This window comes from Staurois parvus, unplaced genomic scaffold (assembly GCF_062004578.1).
Source record: "Staurois parvus isolate SC_StPar_1 unplaced genomic scaffold, SC_StPar_1.0 ptg000174l, whole genome shotgun sequence".
Lineage (NCBI taxonomy): Eukaryota > Metazoa > Chordata > Amphibia > Anura > Ranidae > Staurois > Staurois parvus.
In genome coordinates, this window is record NW_028317970.1 from 2,121,782 (window position 1) to 2,140,212 (window position 18,431).

The 18,431-nt window shown below is 45.0% G+C and overlaps 1 protein-coding gene across 1 annotated transcript in view; it reads left to right on the forward strand.

Moving 5' to 3' along the window:
* Positions 1-18,431, forward strand: part of LOC149462507 (uncharacterized) — an 80,312-nt gene that overhangs the window by 16,109 nt on the left and 45,772 nt on the right. The window contains 2 exon segments of the mRNA XM_089676840.1: positions 14,447-15,283; positions 15,285-15,481. Of these exon segments, the coding sequence (XP_089532966.1) occupies positions 14,447-15,283; positions 15,285-15,481 (1,034 nt within the window).

The window sequence follows — 18,431 nt, forward strand, 5'->3', positions numbered from 1 at the left end:
TGGAAGAACAACTGTTCTCTCCCTACAAGGTTTATGATGAAGAATACTGTAAACAGCTGCCGTGTGTATATGTGGATGGTTGTGCTTTTCATCACAAGGATGGGGAACAGCTCCAACTAGTGGCAGGTATTGGAATCGTTTGGACCCAAGGTGTCACCCCAATTTCTGTGGGATACAAACTTGGACCAAAGAGCAGTCAGGTTGCTGAACTTACTGCAATTCTTAGAGCAGTTGAGATGGCTATAGAGTTCAACATCAGAGAGTGTGCCATCATAACCGATTCCAATTATGTCAGGAATAGTTTTGTGGAGTATTTCCCTAGGTGGAAGCGAAACAACATGAACAAGAGTAATCACAAACCCGTGAAACATGGTAAGCTCTTTTGTCACATCGATGAACTGGTAAGGTCCAATGATCTCACCCTGCACTTCAAGAAGACCAAAGGCCACTCCAAGGTTCTAGGTGCCGAGAAGGAAGGGAACGATCTGGCCGATTCTCTAGCCAAGGAAGGGGCAATCACCGGTGAACTGATAGACATTGACCAATTTTTAGGTACCGTACAGGTTGAAGCTGTCACCAGGCAACAGGCCAGAACAGCTGGTGATCCAAATGCAATCCAGTGGAGTCACGATTCTCCTAGTGAGGATTTAATTACTGCCCAAAAAGAAGACCCAATAATTGGCTTGTTTTATAGTCATATAGAAGATCCCAACCAAAATCCCATAAATAAGGAAGTATATAGTGGGAAGGAGGATTTACGTATCTTAATGAAATCCAAATCCCAATTCTCTTTATACCAGGGATTGTTGATACGAACCTCAAAGGGTGGCGTACAACAATGGGTCGTCCCACTTAAATTTAGAGGTTTGATGCTACAGCATGCCCATGATGCTCCCACTTCCGGTCATCGTGGAGAGAAGATCACGTATGAGATCCTGCGAGATTATGCCTACTGGCCTCATATGTTGCGTGATGTGAAGGAGTACTGCCAAGGTTGCCTAATATGTCCCCAATTTCAACCTACCAAGCCAACTCACAGAGCACCTCTCCAGAAGAGGGGGATATGTATGCCTTGGTCAGACCTTCAGATGGATTTTATTGGGCCAGTAACAAAATCTTCACGAGGAAATCGGTATATGTTAACAGTTACATGTTTATTCACCAAGTATGTCGAATGTATACCAGCACCAAATAACAGCTCCGAGACATGTGCTGCATTGCTAATAAATCATGTATTTTCTCGTTTTGGTTTACCTCAGAGGATAGAGTCTGATAGAGGATCGCACTTCACTAGCGAAGTGATGGCCAAATTGTGGAAAATTTTGGGGGTTAAAAGGAAATTGCATATCGCCTATCGGCCAGCCTCTAGTGGTGGTGTAGAACGATACAATCAGACCATCGTTAACGTCCTTAAGAAATTTGTTAAGGAAACAGGCAAAGATTGGGATGTCAAACTCCCGCTGGTCCTGATGGCGTTGAGGGCTACTCCGAATACAGTTACAAAAATGTCATCTTTTGAACTGATGACAGGTAGACGGATGGTACTGCCCCAGCACTTATTGTATCGCACTACAGATCAAAATTTGATCAATGCTACCACCACACACCAGTACATAGAGGATTTACGTAAACATCTGCAATATGCTTTTGCCTTTGCCCAGCGAAATTTGGAAAGAGCTGCAACTAGTGCTAAGACATACTATGATCTCAAAACCTCCAAGAAGGAATATGAGATTGGTGACAAGGTCTATCTATACAACTTTGCAAGAGACCAGATCAAGGAACGGAAATTCCTTCCATCTTGGAAAGGTCCGTTCTCTATCATTGATAAAATCTCTCCGGTCGCATATAAATTGCAGGTTACCCGGTATGGTGAAATCAGTGATAGATGGGTGCACATCAATCAATTACGTGCTTGCCATCCAAAGTCTCAATTGCAGTTGTTGGAAGACTAAACCCACCAATTCCTATCTGGAGATATTGAGATCATTCTTAAATTTCCTTTAAACATATTACTCATTTTTGCCTTACAGGATCCAGTAATATAATTTTATGTATATCCCATACTTAAACTGTTCATTTTAATAATTTAGAAAGGAAGGCCCAGACTATGACCAGACCGGCGATCGGAGGTGTCAATGACCGGACCCTAGAAGGAAGCTATAATGTCCTGTGGGAAAGACCAGATGCCAGAGATCGATCCGGAGACGATAACCTGATGTCCCAGGCCACCAAGGGCTAGTCCAGAGGAAAAGACCCGCCTAGGAGACCGTCTAAGAGACCTGTCGTGCGGAGGACCCATGGACCCCAAGGTGGATGTGTCAGGCCAGGCCGGCCTCATCACAAGACCAGGATCGTCATCGGAAGTGTCCATCTAAAGACGCCGAGTCAAGTTGAGGACCAACCAGCATCACCGCTGCCATTTTATTATAAAAAAAAAAAAAAAAAAAAAAATTTTATTTTTTTTTTATTTCATTCACTTCACCGGAGAAGACGAACAATCACTCTAGCCAAAAGCCCCACTCATGTTTTGCGACACAGACACCCCTATACACGTGCCTGTACCCCAAACAAAGGGGGATTTTGTTGTGGGCTTTTGAATCATGTCTCAAGAATATGACTTTTATCAAGACATAATATTATATGGCAAACAGCTCAGCAATAGCCGGATGCTAAGAGTTAATTTTGTCTTGGTTGAACCATCTAGCTAGAGAAATGTAATGGGTAAAGGGATTGTTTTTCTTTCCTCCTAGAGACAATACTATTTTAAAGTTCTCAGGTGATCAAACACCATTATTCAGACTTCAATAAGCAGGTAAACATATACAAGGTCTGGACATGACAATAGAGGAACCAAACTGATTGTCTGAGAGCTTACCCAAACCTTGTAGAGTGTGATGAACCAACAGACCTCTGAAACTATTACTATCTACTATTGTTCACCAAGGGTGAAAGCATTAACAATTGTTTACTATGAGTCCGATACAAGGGCTAGGCAAACAGAGATTTTTTCCCTACAACAGAGGAAATGTTGATGCTGAAACCAAGGGGTGAAATTCAGGACATTTAAGTTTAAAAGTTCACTGTATATCATTACAAAAATGTACTACAAAAACAGATTATGAATAAGATGTCATAGACTTTAAACACCACTAAATACTCAGCAATGGGAACTATATATCACTAACTTGAGTATTGAGATGATGGGAAGTAAGATGTATTATAAACTAGCATTAGTTACATGTCTTATCAAGAAACAAACAGGATGATACTTCAAGGAGGAATAACCGAATATACACCTATATTCCATGGTCCCTATTTAGAATAATATAGGTATCACTGCTATATCTGGAAAGAGCCGTATATTTTATTCCTGAAATTACCTGAAGATTCCACCCAAGGTATGAGTCATCTCAAGTGCTCACATTGTTCTGTGATACATGACCGCCACCTGGCGGGCAGGTGAGAAATAGCTTATGTACACACATTTCTCAACTAGCCAATCAGGAAGCCTGGTGGGAAGGTATCTTAGAACAATGGACTAGTGGATATAAAAAGCCCATGTGCTGTAACAGAAAGAAAAACCTCATGAAAAAGAAGAACCCTCATAAGACCTCATGGAAAGACCTGACATCTGAAGAAGATCTCTGCTGAAATAACTACTCTTCCATCTTTTCAAACTTCCTAAAACTTTAAACCTCTAAACTTATAACTTCCTACATTCTCCCCTATTGAATCTCTCACTTGCCTATATATCAGTCTAAAGGCGTTCCACTGCCAGCTAAATCCACGGGAGAGTTGCCTAGTCTGACGTCCGGGTGTGGTGAGATGTTTATTTGATTTTGTATTAATTATTTCCTCTGTTGTGTAGAATCATAAAATTACCTTAGTGTATTACAACAATATTGGATAGTTAGATATATGTAGTCAGATACTGTGTTACTGTTAAAAAAAATTGTTGATTGCCATATTATAAATTTTTCCATATTTCATAATTTATTGAATATTAATAACCAGAGTATCACATATCAAGGGCTTACTTCTTGCAAGCCTATGGCCACGGCATGTAAGAATATAACCTTTGAGATATTCGAAATTATTAATTATTAATAAATTTAATAAAAATCATATCATTTAAATTTGTGATTGATGTAATTAGTTAGAGACATTATTAGTGTGTCTTACATTGGTAGGATATATTTTTGATTGTGTGTACCAATATTCATTTATCACCAGTCTTTTGTGTTTTGTGTTAATATATATATAATTTTTGTACATAAATAAATTTTTATATTTATCTATTATAAGGCAAATTTTGTGTGTATGGTACGAAATCATATTGGCTAAAAGAATTCAAGGTATAATAATAAGTGGTGATCGAATTATCAAGGTGTCCAAATTATTGGTTTACTAAATATTTGCCGTATTTTAACGGCTGGAGGCACTGTAATATTTCATCTAAGGGAAAGGGACACGCCCTTTATAAATAATATATCCTTACATAAACCACCACAACAACTCACCTCCAGGACTTCTCCAGAGCCTCTCCCATCCTCTGGAACTCCCTACCACAGCATGTCCGGTCAGCCCCTCACCCTCTCTGCCTTTAGGCGATCTTTGAAAACTCACTTCTTCAGGGAAGCCTACCCCACCTCCACCTAAGAATTGTACTTGAATCACCTCCACCAGATCATCCCCCACAGCTATCACCTTTTATATCCCCTCCCCCTTCCTTCAGATTGTAAGCTCCACGAGTCGGGCCCTCCTATTCCTTCTGTACTGAAATGTATTGTAATTTTACCGCCCCCCTTATATTGTACAGCGCTGCGCAGACTGTTGGCACCATAAATCCTGTATAATAATAATAACCCCAGCTGGGAGTAAAGGGTGGAAATGGCTGGTGACCCCCAGATTTGGGCAATGATGTCATCACTATAAATGGATAAAACCCGCGCTATGTGTAACAACTCCAAACCTACAAAAACCTTCTAGCGGACTGCTGCTGTAACAAAGGGAAGGATTCCCTGTCATCTAGAAGAGCATTATGTGTCACAGCGCTGTCCTATTGTGTGTGCACAGAAATCATCACAAATACACTACAAATATGTGGAGACATTCAGAGATAAAGAGCTCGGGGCTCCAAATCCTATTCTCTGCACATCCACTGCTTCCACTTTACACCCACTTCATTGGTCTTATGGGGTTTATCAATAAATGAAGGAAACTGAACCATGTGCAAATCCATCCACAACATAAAGGGCTTTGTGCTCAAGATGCTGCTCCCTGCACATCCACTGCTTCCACTTTACACCCACTTCATTCATCTCATCAGATTTGCTGCTATAGGAAATCATCTCAAATCCTGTGCAAATCCATGGAGACAGACAATATTGTGTGCTCAGTATAGTGTTCTCTGCAAGTCCACCGCTTCCACTTTGCATCTACTTCAATCCACTTATTATACTCCAAAAATCCACCAATCAGTGAAAAGTTGATAAGGTGTGAAAGTGCTCCGCCCACCAAACTGTGTCAGCTGTAGTGTAGCCACGCCTTCTTCCACCTCTTGTACACGGGATGGTGAGGGCGCCCCCTAGTAGTGCTTCCCCCTCACCACACCAATAGGACTCCCAGCTTTTCAGCTCCCAGAGTCACAAACATCCTTCACACTCTCCTCATCTCCGATGGTAAAGGAACCGGATCCTCCTCGCTCACTCCTGCAAGTCTGCTGCGGGTTCTGTCAGTCTCCCTCCTAGACTCCGCCTCCGACCGCCATTCCAGCAGGAGCTCCGCCTCTAAATATACACTCAGGGAGGAGAGAAAGGGGAACCCGACATCATGTGACACCTTTTATTACATGGAAATACGAAAATCAACGGGACTAATGCAATCACATTTACTGCAAAATCAGAGGGGCCAAAATGTGTCCCCCGAGCAGTCAGGCTGCAGGAGATCTGCTGAGACATAGAAAGGGAAATGGGAGCTAATAGGCTGCAGGAGATCTGCTGAGACATAGAGAGGGAAATGGGTGCTAATAGGCTGCAGGAGATCTGCTGAGACATAGAAAGGGAAATGGGTGCTAATAGGCTGCAGGAGATCCGCTGAGACATAGAGAGGGAAATGGGTGCTAATAGGCTGCAGGAGATCCGCTGAGACATAGAAAGGGAAATGAGTGCTAATAGGCTGCAGGAGATCCGCTGAGACATAGAGAGGGAAATGGGAGCTAATAGGCTGCAGGAGATCCGCTGAGACATAGAAAGGGAAATGGGAGCTAATAGGCTGCAGGAGATCTGCTGAGACATTGAGAGGGAAATGGGAGCTAATAGGCTGCAGGAGATCCGCTGAGACATAGAAAGGGAAATGGGTGCTAATAGGCTGCAGGACATCCGCCGAGACATAGAAAGGGAAATGGGTGCTAATAGGCTGCAGGAGATCCGCTGACACATAGAGAGGGAAATGGGAGCTAATAGGCTGCAGGAGATCCGCTGAGACATAGAAAGGGAAATGGGAGCTAATAGGCTGCAGGAGATCTGCAGAGACATAGAGAGGGAAATGGGTGCTAATAGGCTGCGGGAGATCCGCCGAGACATAGAAAGGGAAATGGGAGCTAATAGGCTGCGGGAGATCTGCTGAGACGTAGAGAGGGAAATGGGAGCTAATAGGCTGTAGGAGATCCGCTGAGACGTAGAAAGGGAAATGGGAGCTAATAGGCTGCAGGAGATCCGCTGAGACGTAGAGAGGGAAATGGGTGCTAATAGGCTGCAGGAGATCTGCTGAGACATAGAGAGGGAAATGGGAGCTAATAGGCTGCAGGAGATCTGCTGAGACAATGAAATGTGTATGAAATGGATGGATGTGCAGACACTCCCAGAAGATGATGTCATTATGAGTGGATTGATGTATATTTTTGCATTGTCCCCCCCAGAAGGATCAGGTTTGGCGGGATCGCTCTCATTAGCTATACATTTGTATTTTGTGTTCTGTGTTTGTAAGACTTTTCTATATGTAATAAGAGATGTTTGTTGAACAGTTGGTTACATAAGAGTTACATTTATTTCTTCTTCCTTTATTCAGTAATGTTTCATCTCCCGTAGTATCCCTGTAAGGTACATATTATACAGGAAGGGGGATTATGGGATGGATCTCGGGGCTGCAGTTCCTCTGATCTCCACAAGGTGGGGATCTCACCTATACTCACACAGGAAGTCTCTATGGAATACAGACAGGAAGTGATGTCAGACACAGACAGGAAGTGATGTCAGACACAGACAGGAAGTGATGTCAGGTACAGACAGGAAGCAGAGAGGAGACATTGGTGGAAGTGGCAGCAGAGGAGGTAATAAGATGTTATGTTTTATTTACACCCAGTAACCCCCGTCATGTCTCTCCTCTTCCTCCATAGTCACGTCCGTCCTCTTCCTCCATAGTCACGTCCGTCCTCTTCCTCCTTAGTCACGTCCGTCCTCTTCCTCCATAGTCAGGTCCGTCCTCTTCCTCCATAGTCACGTCCGTCCTCTTCCTCCATAGTCACATCCGTCCTCTTCCTCCATAGTCACGTCTGTCCTCTTCCTCCATAGTCACGTCCGTCCTCTTCCTCCATAGTCACGTCCGTCCTCTTCCTCCTTAGTCACGTCCGTCCTCTTCCTCCATAGTCACGTCCGTCCTCTTCCTCCATAGTCACGTCCGTCCTCTTCCTCCATAGTCACGTCCGTCCTCTTCCTCCATAGTCACATCTGTCCTCTTCCTCCATAGTCACGTCTGTCCTCTTCCTCCTTAGTCACGTCCGTCCTCTTCCCCCATAGTCACGTCTGTCCTCTTCCTCCATAGTCACGTCCGTCCTCTTCATAGTCACGTCCGTCCTCTTCCTCCATAGTCACGTCTGTCCTCTTCCTCCATAGTCACGTCCGTCCTCTTCCTCCATAGTCACGTCCGTCCTCTTCCTCCATAGTCACGTCCGTCTTCTTCCTCCATTGTCACGTCCGTCCTCTTCCTCCATAGTCAGGTCCGTCCTCTTCCTCCATAGTCACGTCCGTCCTCTTCCTCCATAGTCACATCCGTCCTCTTCCTCCATAGTCACGTCTGTCCTCTTCCTCCATAGTCACGTCCGTCCTCTTCCTCCATAGTCACGTCCGTCCTCTTCCTCCTTAGTCACGTCCGTCCTCTTCCTCCATAGTCACGTCCGTCCTCTTCCTCCATAGTCACGTCCGTCCTCTTCCTCCATAGTCACGTCCGTCCTCTTCCTCCATAGTCACATCTGTCCTCTTCCTCCATAGTCACGTCTGTCCTCTTCCTCCTTAGTCACGTCCGTCCTCTTCCCCCATAGTCACGTCTGTCCTCTTCCTCCATAGTCACGTCCGTCCTCTTCATAGTCACGTCCGTCCTCTTCCTCCATAGTCACGTCTGTCCTCTTCCTCCATAGTCACGTCCGTCCTCTTCCTCCATAGTCACGTCCGTCCTCTTCCTCCATAGTCACGTCCGTCTTCTTCCTCCATTGTCACGTCCGTCCTCTTCCTCCATAGTCACGTCCGTCCTCTTCCTCCATAGTCACATCTGTCCTCTTCCTCCATAGTCACGTCCGTCCTCTTCCTCCATAGTCACGTCCGTCCTCTTCCTCCATAGTCACGTCCGTCCTCTTCCTCCATAGTCATGTCCGTCCTCTTCCTCCACAGTCACGTCCGGCCTCTTCCTCCATGGTCACGTCCGTCCTCTTACTCCATAGTCACGTCCGTCCTCTTCCTCCATAGTCACGTCTGCCCTCTTCCTCCACGGTCACGTCCGTTCTCTTCCTCCATAGTCACGTCCGTCCTCTTCCTCCATAGTCACGTCCGTCCTCTTCCTCCATAGTCACGTCCGTCCTCTTCCTCCATAGTCATGTCCGTCCTCTTCCTCCATAGTCACTGTGACGTCTTTTATCTCCAGCAGATGATGATACACACATATATAGTGTGGGAACCCAGATGAACCCCTTCAGGGGCAGAACATTCCCCCACTTCCGGGGCCGGAACATTCTCCTCATTGTGGAGATAAATTCTAGTAATATGGTCCTCTAAACAAACAGCACTGACAATAAATAGACAAGACAAGGACCATCCTGACCATACATGGCCTACAAAGGGCAATGATGACACTACACAGGCAGCCAATGGGCAATCATTACACTATGCAGCCAACACAATGATGGAGTGCCGGGGTCAGGAGTATGGAGCATAGAGCCCCTTACATTGCTGGGAAGGAGGAAGAAAACATTCCTTTTAAACAAAAAATGTATATAAATCTGAGGTGCTTTTAGGAATGTCCGGGGGTTTCAAAAATGAAAGAGGTTTTATAGCGACTAAAACATTTAATATGTGTAACATTGCGCTGTTTATCTCCTCCTCCCCTCCCCCGCCTGTCTCCAGCACTGCACCCGGGGACTAGCAGGGAGGGGAGACACCTTGCAGTGTAATGAGAACTGATTGGCTGCTCCTTGGGAAAGGGGAGTGTCCTGCTTATCCTTTCTCCCTTTCACTCCCAGAGCCATTTTTGCATTTTTTGCACATTTAAAAAATAATTTTAGCCCTAAAGATGACACAAAACCCCCAAAATATCGATTTTCTGAAAGTAGAGACTTTAGAGAATAAAATAGCGGCAGTTCTATTTTTTTATATCACAAAATATTATCACAAAGTCTAGGAAATGCCAAATTTCTGTAAAAAATACACTTAAGTTAATTTCAGGGCACAAAAAAAGCAATAAATGACCCATTTATGTGTAAAAATATAAAAGCCGAGGTTGCAGCGAGTAAATAGATATCCAACATGTCAAACCTTAAGTTGTGTGTGCTGAAATGGTGACAACCTTTAGTCCCCGGTATTATCTATAGGGGACACATTTATAGCCCCTTCTAGGTCATCAGTATAGAGTACGGAGGAGGTCTGCTCCTAGAATTATCCTCTCATTCTGGTGTGACCGGCGATATGTAACGTGTATCACAATCAATGTTATCACGTGTAGGCGCTCCAGCGTGTGCTCTTACGTTTGGGCGTACATATATGTGGGGGTGGGAGGCCTTAAAATTTTTTAAAGGGAAGAGTTATATACTTGGGTGTAACTTTAATTGTTTACAATTAAAAAAAAAAACATTTTTACTTAAGGGGACAAAGTCCTCTATGTGATGACTTTTCATGACAGGTTCTCTTTATTGAGACATCCAGGGTCTAAAAGACCCCCAATGTCTCCCCTGTACTGCATTGGATGTAATGTAGTGCACATCGCACCGCATTACATTCTTTGCCGGCCTCGATGGTCGGGAAATCTGTCATAACGTCACTTCTGGGTCAGGACAAGAAGGGAGTGAACATGTCCGCTCTCCTCCATCCCCTCTACCCTCCGACACCCGCTGACCCGGGCCCACAGATGGGCAAGCAGAGCCGGGGAAGCATAGTAGGTACAGGAGAGGTTCACACACATGGGGTGGCAGAGGCTGGCACCTGAAAGGAGAGCCCTGCGGCTTGCCCTCAGCAGGGATAAAGATTAAACACAATACTTGCCCGGCCCCCAGAACTACATGTCCCGGGCGTCGGGTGATGTAAAGTGACCATCCCTGCATGATGAGCCGACATTGACCTCACAGCACTGCCTCAGAGCAAACTAGTCATAGGAAGGATCAGATTTATCATTCCTTGTCTGCAGATCTAAAACTCATCAAAACCAGTTCAGAGACCAAAGAAACCCAACAGAGAAAAGGGGCCCCGGACCTCAAAATTGTAGTAAACACTAAACAGTCCAAACAAAATGTCTTCCCATGGGGGGAGTAGTTCTTCAATGTCCAGCAACCCTCCTATTCCCCCCTCACATCCACATCCTATTATTGTGTGACCAATACCATCCAAATCATTCTTACTTTCATTTCCCAAAGTTATCCGTCTACAAGGAGACCTGTATAGATCACATGATGGCACCAATGAGGATGGAGGGGGACCGGAGTCACATGACTGAGAAGATACTAAACCTCACCCTGGAGATCATCTACCTGCTGACCGGAGAGGTGAGGAGGATTCTGGGAGGTCACATGACATCACTCTTATCTCTATTAATAAAACACAGACCTGACCGGAGAGGTGAGGAGGATTCTGGGAGGTCACATGACATCACTCTTATCTCTATTAATAAAACACAGACCTGACCGGAGAGGTGAGGAGGATTCTGGGAGGTCACATGACATCACTCTTATCTCTATTAATAAAACACAGACCTGACCGGAGAGGTGAGGAGGATTCTGGGAGGTCACATGACATCACTCATATCTATTAATAAATCACAGACCTGACCGGAGAGGTGAGGAGGATTCTGGGAGGTCACATGACATCACTCTCATCTCTATTAATAAAACACAGACCTGACCGGAGAGGTGAGGAGGATTCTGGGAGGTCACATGACATCACTCATATCTATTAATAAATCACAGACCTGACCGGAGAGGTGAGGAGGATTCTGGGAGGTCACATGACATCACTCTCATCTCTATTAATAAAACACAGACCTGACCGGAGAGGTGAGGAGGATTCTGGGAGGTCACATGACATCACTCTTATCTCTATTAATAAAACACAGACCTGACCGGAGAGGTGAGGAGGATTCTGGGAGTCTAACATGATATTGCTATTGGTTTCTCAATAGAGATTTCGTCTTCTGAAGTCAGGTGATCATATGACCATCACAGTGCCTCCATGTGACTCCCTAAACCCTGAGAGACACAACATGGAGAAGATTCTAGAAGTCACCAAGAAGATGATGGAGCTGCTGACAGGAGAGGTGAGCGGTGCCGGGAATTCTGGGATATTATCCAATCACTGATAGTATCATTAGGATCTGTACATTATCTGCATTGTTACCATTGATGTCATTTTTATTCTATATTCAGAGTGGAAACCTGAGAGATCCTAAAGTTGAGGTTAAAGAAGAGATAAAAGAGGAGGAGGATGAGGATGGGGGGATGGAGGAGTCAGAGCTTCTAAAAGAACACAAAGATCTGTACCAGGACACCATGGTGGAGTCATCCAGCTACAGGAACCCACCAGAGAGATGTCCCCGTCCTCTGTATTCCCGGGATTCCACACAGCAAGGTCACACCATCCCTCACTATTACAAGGTTGGTGGGATGGAGCATCTAGAACATGGACTTGTGGAGACAATGTGTGGATTTTATATGTGATGTCACAATCATAAATCTTACATTTTACAGATGATATTTTCTCTCATTTCCTTGATTTAGAGTGGAGATCCAATCGATATAGAATTTGAGGTGAAAGCAGAAGAAGAAGAGGCGTATGTGAGGGATGATCAGCAGTCTATGGAGGAGGATGGAATAACGGGGACATTTATAGAGGAGGACACTCCTACAGAGATCAGCACAGGTGGGTCATGAACACTAAATCCATTCCTCCACCCATACTGCTCACTGATTGGTCCAGAGTAGGGCGGGGACTGGGTGATATCAGCCTGTAAGACACAATTTATGTAACTAGACTGGATTTTTGGAGATTCTGGGGTTCAGCTGGCTGCAAAATGTTAAGTTTTCACCATTAGCATTAACCTAGGCACCTGGGACATGTACTTTGGGTCTCCGGCCCCATATCTGGTTCTAGCAAGATCTCTGACAGAACATTTCTCCCAGGGTTCCTTGCTCTGTTATCTGCTGGCTGTGCCGGGTGGAGGGATATGTCTGTAGTGTCTCAGACCCAAGTCACTGAGTGCAGTCTCAGGAGATGGGAGGCAGCGGTGTGGGATCTCTGCAACTTGTCTACAGTAAACATTTAATCTTCCAATGATTACTGAATACCAATATTATGAGTCCTGACCCTTACACTGTATAATTTATATTTTACATTACATACTCCTGACCCCTGCACTATATACTCTATGTTGTACATTACATACTCCTGACCCCTGCACTATATACTCTATGTTGTACATTACATACTCCTGACCCCTGCACTATATACTCTATGTTGTACATTACATACTCCTGACCTCTGCACTATATACTCTATCTTGTACATTACATACTCCTGACCCCTGCACTATATATACTATGTTGTACATTACATACTCCTGACCTCTGCACTATATACTCTATCTTGTACATTACATACTCCTGACCCCTGCACTATATACTCTATGTTGTACATTACATACTCCTGACCCCTGCACTATATACTCTGTTGTACATGACATACTCCTGACCCCTGCACTATGTACTCTATGTTGTACATTACATACTCCTGACCCCTGCACTATATACTCTATGTTGTACATTACATACTCCTGACCCCTGCACTATATACTCTATGTTGTACTTTACATACTCCTGACCCCTGCACTATATACTCTATGTTGTACATTACATACTCCTGACCCCTGCACTATATACTCTGTTGTACATTACATACTCCTGACCTCTGCACTATATACTCTATGTTGTACATTACATACTCCTGACCCCTGCACTATATACTCTATGTTGTACATTACATCCTCCTGACCCCTGCACTATATACTATATGTTGTACATTACATACTCCTGACCCCTGCACTATATACTCTATGTTGTACATTACATACTCCTGACCCCTGCACTATATACTCTGTTGTACATGACATACTCCTGACCCCTGCACTATGTACTCTATGTTGTGCATTACATACTCCTGACCCCTGCACTATATACTCTGTTGTACATTACATACTCCTGACCTCTGCACTATATACTCTGTTGTACATTACATACTCCTGACCCCTGCACTATATACTCTGTGTTGTACATTCCATAGTCCTGATTTCTGCTCCCCCCACTGCTATATACACACATAATATGGATTCTCATTGTTCCCCCCCATTTCCTACCAGCTGGACATTTTATATCGGATGATGTGATTGGAGCACAGACTTTTACATGGTGATAATAATGTGATAACATCCTCCAACTTTGGGCCCTTAAACAGAAAGTGATAATGAGGGAGGAGTCAATACCCCAATGATGGTGGTCTTCAGGATCAGTCCAGTCTTCATCTTGGTTGTTCTCCCCCCATCCTCACTCTCTGACCTCTGGTGGGGCTCAGCCCCGCTGTTCTTCATGACTAAATCATGGACTAAATAAGGAAGTGCAGTACTTCTTGTGTTGGGAAGATGGCGATGAGTGATAGAGGGGGTGGGGACCCTCGTCCTATAATCCCCTCATCACTGTCCCTCCTATAAAAGACAGTTCTGGTTGTTTCCTCACTCTCTGACTAAGGTCTATGAATAAAGAAATGACCTGGTAGGAGATCAGAGGAGCCATTTCCTAGTTCCCTTGAGGGTGGAATTGTAAGCTCCTCAGAGACCAAGCTGCCTGATGTGGGCGGAGTCCTGGTTTGGGGGATCCAATCAGCTCCTGTCTAGTAATCCTCTTTGTCTTTGTATTTTAGTCCATGGCCGGGAGATGAGGAAAACCTCCGAGGATTGTCTCACTTTGTCTCCAGCCTGGAAAGTAGAAGATGAGGACATCACACAGTATAGTCCAGGAGAAAACCCGGCTCCCTCCAATGTCCATCCGGCACCACCCAGTGTAGATGGACCATCGGATTCCTCATATCCTGCGGAACCTCAGACTGTGCGGGACCGGGCCGGCCTTCCAACAGGGAATAGCTTCTCCTGCATTGAGTGTGGGAAGAGATTGCAATCTAAATCTGGTCTTAATGTGCATGAAAGATCTCACACGGGGGAGAAGCCTTATTCCTGTCCTGAGTGCGGGAAATGTTTTTCAGACAAGTCCAATCTTTACAAACATCAGAGATCTCATACGGGGGAAAAGCCATATTCCTGTTCTGAGTGTGGGAAATGTTTTTCAGTGAAGTCCAGTCTTTTCACACATCAGAGATCTCACACGGGGAACAAGCCGTATTCCTGTACTAAGTGTGGGAAATGTTTTTCAGTGAAGTCCAGTCTTTTCACACATCACAGATCTCACACAGGGGACAAGCCATATTCCTGTCTCGAGTGTGGGAAATGTTTTTCCCAGACGTCCCATCTTTACAGACATCAGAGATCTCACACGGGGGAGAAGCCGTATTCCTGTCCTGAGTGCGGGAAATGTTTTTCAGATAAGTATCATCTTTCCAGACATCAGAGGTCTCACACGGGGGAGATTCCATATCCCTGTCCTGGGTGCGGGAAATGTTTTTCACAGAAGTCTGAACTGTACATACATCAGAGATCTCACACGGGGGAGAAGTTGTATTCCTGTTCTGAGTGTGGGGAATTTTTTTCCACAGAAGTCACATCTTTACATACATCAGAGATCTCACACAGGGGAGAAGCCGTATTCCTGTCCTGAGTGCGGGAAATGTTTTTCAGTTAAGTCCCATCTTAACACACATCAGAGATCTCACACAGGGGACAAGCCACTTTCCTGTTCTGAGTGCGGGAAATGTTTTTCAGATAAGTCCAATCTTTACATACATCAGAGGTCTCACACGGGGAGAAGCCATATTCCTGCCCTGAATGTGGGAAATGTTTTTCGCAGAAGTCCCATCTTTCCAGACATCAGAGATTTTACACAGGGAGAAGCCACTTTCCTGTCCTGAGTGAGGGAAATGTACCTCACTGAAGTCCTATCTTCCTGTACATCAGAGGTCCCACACAACCCTGGAGGTGTATTAGTGCCTTGAGTGTGGGAAATGTTGCTGGACATCCCAGTTTTCATGTGGGGAAGAAGCACACCCTGATATACACCTCAGATATACTCCATGGCTGATCTTCATCATGGAAGGTACATTAGACCAGGAGATCAGAGGCCCCTAGAGATGTAGAAGAAGCAGGAGATCATAGGTCCCCAGAGAAATGGATGAAGTGGTGGAAGAAGCAGTAGACCAGAAGATCAGAGGCCCCCAGAGACATGGATAAAGTGGTGGAAGAAGCAGTAGACCAGGAGATCAAAGGTCCCCAGAGACATAGATGAAGTGGTGGAAGAAGCAGGAGATCATAGGTCTCCAGAGACATGGATGAAGTTGTGGAAGAAGCAGTAGACCAGGAGATCAGAGGCCCCCAGAGACATGGATGAAGTGGTGGAAGAAGCAGTAGACCAGGAGATCAGAGACATGGATGAAGTGGTGAAAGAAGCAGGAGATCAGAGGTCTCCAGAGACATGGATGAAGTGGTGAAAGAAGCAGGAGATCAGAGGCCTCCAGAGACATGGATGAAGTGGTGGAAGAAGCAGGAGATTAGAGGCCCCCAGAGACATGGATGAAGTGGTGGAAGAAGCAGTAGACCAGGAGATCAGAGGCCCCCAGAGACATGGATGAAGTGGTGGAAGAAGCAGTAGACCAGGAGATCAGAGGTCCCCAGAGACATGGATGAAGTGGTGAAAGAAGCAGGAGATCAGAGGCCTCCAGAGACATGGATGAAGTGGTGGAAGAAGCAGGAGATTAGAGGCCCCCAGAGACATGGATGAAGTGGTGGAAGAAGCAGTAGACCAGGAGATCAGAGGCCCCCAGAGACATGGATGAAGTGGTGGAAGAAGCAGTAGACCAGGAGATCAGAGGCCCCCAGAGACATGGATGAAGTGGTCACAATACAATAGTACGATGGAAATCTATCAATCTCTTATGTTTCACCACAAATTGAAAAAATAAAGCAAGTGTGAAGCCAAAAACAATGAATTGTGTGGTTCTCTGATGAGGGAAATGACAGATGTGGATGCCACGACACTTCTTCATGATGAAGCACACAGCACATCAGGGTACAACACTGGGGGGCTTCCCAGAATCCTATGACCCCCAATTCAGAGGGATCACCCAGCACTTGTCTATCAATCCAAGATCTCCAGCTTTCCTCCAACCCCCATCTCAGACGATGGCAGTGCTTCGTCCCATCAGATCGCTGTGCAGATAGACTGTGATATAGTAGAAAAGACACTCTCCATGGTGTCATCAAACACCAATTAATACATTTTGACTGAAATTTATGATGAAATTTGTTTTTTTATTGTTTAATAGTAAAAAGTCCAAAATATTTTTTTTTCTCAATTGTCTCGTGACACTCAGGATCATTAATCAGGAATTAATAATTGGCCGGGGCCCCTATACCGTGATGGGGTAAATCCTCAGAAGGTGGAGGGGTTAATGTGGTAAATGGCTTGGTCAGGAAGGGGGGTACATCCTCAGAAGGGGGAGGGGTTAATATGGTAAATGACCTCGTCAGAAAAAAGGGGTACATCCTCAGAAGGGGGAGGGGTTAATATGGTAAATGGCCTGGTCAGGAAAGGGGGGTACATCCTCAGAAGGGGTTAATATGGTAAATGGCCTGGTCAGGAAAGGGGGGTACATCCTCAGAAGGGGGAGGGGTTAATATGGTAAATGGCATGGTCAGGAAGGGGGGTAAATCATCTGGAAGGGGAGGGGTTGATGTGGTAAATGACCTGGTCAGGAAGGGGGGGGGTTAATCCTCTGGAGGGGTTAATGTGGTAAATGGCCTGGTCAGGAAGGGGGGGGGGGTTAATCCTCTGGAGGGGTTAATGTGGTAAATGGCCTGGTCAGGAAGGGGGGGGGGTAAATCCTCTGGAGGGGGAGGGGTTAATGTGGTAAATGGACTTAAAATGAAAAGATGACAATCAAGCTATCATATAAACAACTCGCTTTCCAGAATCCAAGATGGCGGCAGTGGGATCACGTATGTGTAGGGTCATGTGTTCCATGTTTGCCCCGGAGAGGAAGAGTCGTAGTCTGTACACGGAGTCCTAGCGTGGTTTATTTCCTTCTCATGGATGAAGTGTGGGACCGGGTCGGAGTATATTTTGTGGTGGGAGATTTCACAAACACTTAGAGTTCTGTTCATAAAACAATGAGTTGAAGGAATGTGAGCCGTGTTCACCCAGCTGGGACGGGTTTTGGCCATGTTTTATTTCACATCATCATTGGCTCCATCTAGTGGCCATATTATTGTATTGCACTATTTTTACATCAGGAGGTATTTCAGGGAAGATACAGCATTATGGCCACTAGATGGAGCTGACGATTATAGGAAATCACTTTAACCTCTTAAGGTGGAACTTCACTCTCCCAATCAGCATTGACTATTTCTAGTCCTTACACTGCTAGCATCGGTATATAGATAGGAAAGTAGATTGTATTTACTTGTTTTGAATGTTTTTTTTTTACATATTGTTACTCACTTCCTGGTTTCCTGCCTAGGAAAATGATGTCATACACCCCAACAGTCTTCGGAAGGGGAGGGAGGGTTCTCCGCTCAGCCAATGCCTAAGCTAAGGGCTGATGGATTCCAGGAAGTAAATGCTACAGGAATCATCTGCCCTTACTCAAGATGGCTACTGACAGAAATGCTGGGGGGATGTTTTTCAAAATGATTTCTCAGCAAAATAAATCCTGAAGACACGGATGGATGGATGGATGGATGGATGG